The sequence below is a fragment of the Egretta garzetta genome, unplaced genomic scaffold (assembly GCF_000687185.1).
Source record: "Egretta garzetta isolate BGI_Z169 unplaced genomic scaffold, ASM68718v1 scaffold183, whole genome shotgun sequence".
In the NCBI taxonomy this organism is placed as follows: Eukaryota; Metazoa; Chordata; class Aves; order Pelecaniformes; family Ardeidae; genus Egretta; species Egretta garzetta.
Genome location: NW_009259232.1, coordinates 149,316 through 156,248, shown reverse-complemented (window position 1 = coordinate 156,248; position 6,933 = coordinate 149,316). Strand labels below are relative to the sequence as shown.

Sequence of the window (6,933 nt, the reverse complement as noted above, 5' to 3'; positions counted from 1 at the left end):
GTTACAAAGGAATAGCATTTCATTCAACCAGCGAATTCCAGTCGGCTTCCTTTAGCCGTATCATTCCACTAAAAGTAAGTGTCATCTTACAGTAATTTCATTTGACCTGCAAATTCAAATCGGCCTCATTCAGCTACACAATTCTGGTAAAAATCAGTGATGGGTAAGAATTTACCTCAGACTGCTTAGGACGAGAGGCTTGAATTTGAGTTATCATCCAGAGGTACAACAGCCCTCCTGGAGGTGAGCTTGCTGCTTAGATAACTGTATGAGTCTGGGGTATGTGTTTATGCATGTACTTGTTTTCTGAAAGTAAGTCTTTTTTCCTTGCAGGTTACTACCTTGGTATGTGCTTCGCTGCGCCTGAAAAACATCTTTGTTTTTTCTACCTGGCTTCAAAAGGATGGAAGACTTTCTTCTTTGTCGCTCTTCTCATTCCAGCAGTCACCAGTGCCCTGGCCTATTACTGGTCACGGAAAGGTTGGAATAACCACCCGTTAGCTCGAACGCTCGCTGTTCATGCTCTCCCGCAGTCGGGTTGGAGGGCAGTAGCTTCTTCCATCAATACAGAATTTAGGAGAATTGACAAATTTGCTACCGGAAGCCCAGGAGCGAGGGTTATTGTTACGGACACATGGGTGATTAAAGTGACCACCTACTGTTTACATGTTGCCCAGCAGCAGGACATTCATTTGACGGTGACAGACTCCAGACAGCACGAACTCACCCCAGACTCAAATATGCCTGTGCAGTTCCTCACCATCCGCGTTGCCAGTATTAATCCCTACGTGAAGGCGTTTGATATCCGGTAAAACAACTACCCTGTTATATGTATGCCATTTGGTAGTGCTAATGAAGTGCTTTTGTGGCAGATCTGAAGACTCCTTGGGTCTCGTCCCTTCCTTTTTGCTCCCTGCTTGGTGTTCAGAGATGCTGTATGCATAGTTCTGCCATGCAGTGCAGTGAAGAAAGGTTGTTTAGAAAGATTCGTGCACCTACAGTATCGAATGCACAATGGTTAGACAGAGGGACTGCTCTGTTTGATCCATTCTTAGGGAGAAGGTTGTGCTGGATCCAGAAAGAAGTAACTAGAAAAACTTAGGTGAAAGATGGAGAATGGGAATGAAAGGGAGAATCTTCGGTCTTCCAAATTTTGGGGGAAGAGAAATAGTTATTTGCCTAAAACTGGCTGTTGTTCACCCATGACTTTTTTTTTTTCTTCTTCTGCTCAAGGCTCATAATTTTGTCACTGCTCAGAAGAGTTCTCGCTGAGTTACTGCAAGCTAACTGCCCTTACAGCAAGGAAGTAATTTTGGTCCATTTCTATAATTCTGGTCCACGTGTTCTCGTAGCAGTAAATCATAGCAAACATGCTGTGAACTGTTAAGGCTTGTTTTCCAAGGGCCCATGCTATTTTTTTCAGCAGCCTCTCTATGTAGCTAGGCTAAAATACAAGTTTTGAAGAAACCCGTAACACTGAGTAGAACGGTGCTAAGGTCTTTGTTGTTGCTGCGTCATTAAAAGGAGTACAGAAAGTCGTGCTGGTGCTCCTACAGCTATGTATTTGAAAAGGCATTTGGGTGTCTTGTTTGCTGTGAGGCTGTATGTCAGCAGCATTTATTCACTAGGTAATTAAAAGTAGGCAGATCACCAGACTTGTCGGTGAGCAGAGGGGTCCTGGCAAGTATGAGGGTGGCATAGAAGTGATTGTGTTAGATATCCAGGTGAACAGAGTTCAGAACGAGAGGTTAGCTAGGGTAAGCATCCCAATCCTAAGAAAAGAGGAGACTTTTCTAGACCTGTGAGAGTGGTGACCAAATAAGTATTAAAAAACTAATGATTTTCTTCTGTAAGTGCTTCAGTGCCAGAGTGATAGAACTGCATCCCCAGCTGAGAAAATCACGGCTTCTTTGGCAATTCCTTTTAGGGCAAAAAAATCCAACCCCCCCCAAATTTCATTTTGTGACTAAAGAGAACAGCACTGAGATAAGCGTTTAAAAGTTCTTCTAGTAAGATGTGTCAGAAATAGCAAATCTCTGCTAGAATGCAGTCATACAGGGATTAAGAAAAGTGCCATAGGACAAAATGCCCCTATGAAGGATACAACATCATTGTATGTGTCCAGAATTAGATACAGTGGGATGTTTCTGGGAGAAAAATGCTTTTGTGTAGGCAGGCCACACTTCCTGTGTGTTCAGGGTGAATTTTTCCTCTGGATACAAAGGCGTCTGTTGTTTGCACAGATAGTCTCTGCTAACAAACGACATTATCCTATAATAGTTAAAACAATGGAGACCACCGGGAGCTAAAGCTAAGTCAGCGTTGCATTGTACTGGGCTCCGGGAACTCAGCAAGTGGCAGGAAGAATCAGGAATTTTGAGGCGATGTTCCAGGGCTTCTCCATGAAAGCTGTTTAATGAGTGGAAACATTGAGCTGGGGAGTTCTGAATCTAGTTCACTTCAGAACTGTTACATTAAAAAAGGGTAACAACCGTAATGAGTCACTTCAGGATCTGCACAAGGTCTCGTGTGCCACTTGAGGTCTGTGGGCCTCACTTAGAGATTCTGGCTGACTTTAGCAGAAGCAACCTAGTGTAAAATGCAGCTTGTTACAGCCTTAAAGTGTAAGTCACATTCAGCAGCAGCTGTTTGTAACCTTTGTGAAATTTCAGGTTTTATCTAAAATTGTATCATAAAATCACAGAAACGGATACTGATTGACGTTCTTCTCATGTGCTATATCACCATGCCGTACATGCCACACGACAGAACTCTAATTTCTGTCCTCAGGAGTTTATAAACTAGAATTTAGATGTGGTATAAGTAAATAGGCATTAAAAAGGCAGACAGAAATTGTGCATGCAGTGCTTTGCAGTTAATGCATAATTTATGTAACTATTACTTTCATTCATGCTGATTACTTCAAAAGCCTTCCTTTATTTTTGTACGATGTTTTAGCTACTCTCTGGCATACCCTGTTGGCAATCTGACACAGATATGGAGGACAGCGTGTTCTGTCATCTAAGTTGTGTCAAAACCAACAACTAAACAGCAAAAGAAAACAAAATGCTCACTGTGTGTTTATTCTGACTAGTATGTACCAACCTAAATAACTTTTCTGTGGATTCACTTCCCTGTTATTAGCCTCTGCAGTGTACTGACTGTCAAGGTATTTGAATGGATAAGGTAACATTTTGTCCCATCTTTTCTTCTTCAGGTTGAACTCCACAGAGTATGGGGAGCTCCGAGAAAAGCTCCGTGCTCCCATCAGCAATGCAGCTAATGTTGTGATCCATCAAAGCCTTAGTGATTTATTTCTAGAAACCTTTACGTCTCTGGTGGAAATTAACCAAACATATCCTGTTCCAAGCACTCAGGTGAGACTTCCTATCCACTGTAATAATTAGACTTTTCAATATAGGTGAGCCTATGATGACTGTGTAATTGCTAACTGTTTACTTAGGGCTGCCGCAGGCAAATCATTAAGAGAAGTCATCGTTGTGGGGTTAACCAAAAGGTTTTATGAAACACTGATTAAACAATTATTGAATGATGATTAAATTATAATTATTAAATGATGATTATTAAATGGTAATTAGACAGGAATCAAACAGCAATTAATAACTAAATGGCAGTCACTCTACTACTTACTGCACTTCTAATACTTAAGCTAGCTTGTATACAGTATGCTTTAGATCTAATATAAAATGTCGCTTACCTCGCTGTAGATAACGGATGCCGGGTAAGGGATCTCTCGGCCTCGAGGACTAACCTTGAGAGGCATCCTGCCCGAGGGGAGATTGCTGCTGTGCAGCCGCTGCCGTTCAGGAGAGCTCAGGGGGGCTGCAGATATTTATAGTGTAAAGTGATTGATTCACAGTCAAACTCCCCTTTGAGGGTGTGCAGCTGTAGCAGTTTTAGTTTTGTCTAGTTCCAGCTCAGGCTGGCACCGTTAGCTCCTGATAAGAAATAGCCTAAATTCCATACTTCCAGAGAAGATACAGCCTAGCACAATTCCTCAAGGTCTGCACAGCAGGGCTGACTCCAGTCAGGCCTTCTTGTGGGTAATGCCTGAACCAAAGTGCTGTTTGCTCAGTCAGGGTGGGCGTGTTCATCACAAGGGCTCACCTTCCATTTCAGTAAACATGTAATAAATGTAGTTCTGGCTGCTGCTTCTGTTCCTTCTCTAAGGAGATGAACTGTATTGTGCATATTACATTTTTGAGACATGAGAAATCGCGGAGTAGAAAAAAGTCTCCTATAATCAATTCATAGAATCACAGAATTGTTTAGGTTGGAAAAGACCTTTAAGATCAAGTCCAGCTGTTAACCTAACCCTGCCATCGCACCACTAAACCATGTCCCTAAGCACCACATCTACATGTCTTTTGCATACCTCCAGGGATGGGGACTCAACCACTTCCCTGGGCAGCCTCTTCCAATGCTTGATAACCCTTTCAGTGAAGAAATTTTTCATAACGGCCAACCTAAACCTCCCTTGGAGCAACTTGAGACCATTTCCCCTTGTCCTATCACCCATTACCTGGGAGAAGAGACCTACACCCTCCTTTCAGGCAGTTATAGAGGGCGATAAGGTCTCCCCGCAGCCTCCTTTTCTCCAGGCTAAACAATCCCAGTTCCCTCAGCCACTCCTCATCGCCTTGGGCTCCAGACCCCTCACCAGCTTTGTTGCCCTTCTCTGAACACGCTCCAGTGCCTCACTGTCCCTCTTGCAGTGAGGGGCCCAAAACTGAACACAGGATTTGAGGGGCAGCCTCACCAGTCCCCAGTACAGGGGCACGATCACTTCCCTGCTCCTGCTGGCCACACTATTCCTGATACAAGCCAGGATGCCAGTGGCCTTCTTGGCCACCTGGGCACATTGCTGGCTCATATTCAGATGGCTGTCAACCAGTACCCCCAGGTCCTTTTCTGCCGGGCAGCCTTCCAACCACTCTTCCCCAAGCCTGTAGCATTGCATGGGGTTGTTGTGACCCCAGTGCAGGACCCGGCACTTGGCCTTGTTGAACCTCATACCATTGGCCTCAGCCCATCAGCCCAGCCTGTCCAGATCCCTCTGCAGAGCCTTCCTACCCTCAAGCACATCAACACTCCTGCCCAACTTGGTGTCATCTGCAAACTTACTAAAGGTACACCCTAATCCAGATTGTTGATAAAGATATTAAACAGAACTGGCTATTTGGAAATGATGAGGGTACATTTCCAGAAGGTTTATGGGGAGCTAGAATCACAGCTGTTGTTACTGTTCACTCCATTACAGCTTGCTTTCCCAGACAGACAGGTTTTGCTGGATCTTCTGCTGAAATAAATTAACGATTCTTAATTGGGGCTTGCTTTAATTGGAAATAATGCTATGGAATCCTTCTTTCAGTAATATTTGTAGAGACCTGGTCATTGTTATACTTGTGCTGCAATCAGAAGTGTGACATGAGGCCTGTTCATTGTACCAGAGCTAACTAATTAAACTAGTTCTGGTGACCTTGCAGTCAGTCTGTGTCAGATTGCCCTGCCAATGGAGTGAATACTTCATATCTTTGGTAGTGTTATGCAGCTTAAATGGTGTCTTCATGAACTAGTTAAAATAAATAAATATGGCTGCACATAATGGGATTGTGCTTTCTGATTGCAGTGCCAGTGTATAGTGAAAAGAGATGTTCAAAATAAGGAGAAGATACTGTTCATTTGAGAGAGTTGCTTTTTTGCAGGGCTTTTAATTTGTGACACTTTTAAGTGTCAGCTGAGCTACCAAATTTTGATTTGACATTGAGTGATAAATAACATCAGGAGTTACAATACGGACATTAAAAATACAACATGGGGTTTTTCTCTAGTCTGAAGCTCCATGAATAAGTTGAAAAAGTTAGTTAACCTTTCTAAGCTAGAGGTTTTTCCTGCCTAAAAACTAAGGTAAGCCCTAATTTCACAAGCTAAAAGCTGATACAGCTTCTGAAAGAAGCAGTCCTGCTTCCTGCACTCTCCTCATCCCCATGTTGACACAAGACTTTGTCTACAGTGAACCTGGTTGGGGGAAATGATGGAGGTGAAAAGAGGCAGAGAGAGATGATCCGCTCCAGAGACAAGCTGGCAGTGTGGCTGAACAGACACTTGAGCTGACAAGGGAAGAGACACTGGAGGTGGGAACTGGAGATCACAGAGCAGAGCTGCGTTTTCTGACACCAGTAGCAGTATGAATAGGATTCAGGTCTCCATGCCTGTTCAGTGTGTTGTCTTTTGAACTTTGTCAAGTTCTTGGAGAGCTTTGGCTGGAAGATACATGGGAAATGCTAATTATTGCTTATTAATTGTAAAACACTTCATAACAAAATGGTCTCCCTACATGCAATTGCAAGTTCATGTGGCGTAATTAACGGTGGGGAAATACCAATTATTCCAATGTTACCCAAGAAAAATTAGGTAAATTTCTGGTCCTTCAAGATGAATGCCCACTGTGTTCAGTAGAGCCCTGATTTCCTTTGTTATTTATGTCTCTTACTTACAAAGTTGGAAGATAGGAAGAGCCATTTGCTGTAATAAGTGGTAAGAACTGTTTGCTTTGCTTTCCTTTCTTTATATCTATATGTTTTTTGAAAAATGGTATGTTGGAATGATAAAGATGGCTGCTTGCTTACCTTGTTCTGGCTGCTGTCCTCTGGAAACAGGTGGAGCTCTTCAGAGAGCGAGAGAACAAATGTTTATTTTCAGCCATTTTTGTTTAATCAGTCTCATGCAGCAGTTCTGGGTTTTCTGTTTAAAGAGATACTTTGTTCTTACTCAGCAGAGGGTGTTCTGATGGCTCCAGAAATTAAAATTATTTGATATCTTCTGGTGGTGCAGTTCTGCCTTAAGGCTATGCCCAACTCAGGTTCTTACTATGCTTGTGCACAGGTAATTTTCTAAAAGGCTTTGAAGAGC

General features: G+C 42.9%; 1 protein-coding gene across 1 annotated transcript in view; it reads left to right on the top strand.

The window, feature by feature from the left end:
• The first annotated feature begins 638 nt into the window (after positions 1-638).
• TMEM129 (transmembrane protein 129, E3 ubiquitin ligase) overlaps positions 639-6,933 on the top strand; it is an 8,799-nt gene continuing 2,504 nt past the window's right edge. The window contains exons 1-2 of the mRNA XM_035891441.1: positions 639-808; positions 3,218-3,377. Coding sequence (XP_035747334.1) covers positions 741-808; positions 3,218-3,377 — 228 coding nt within the window. The 5' untranslated portion in view covers positions 639-740. The remainder of the gene's footprint in view (positions 809-3,217; positions 3,378-6,933) is intronic.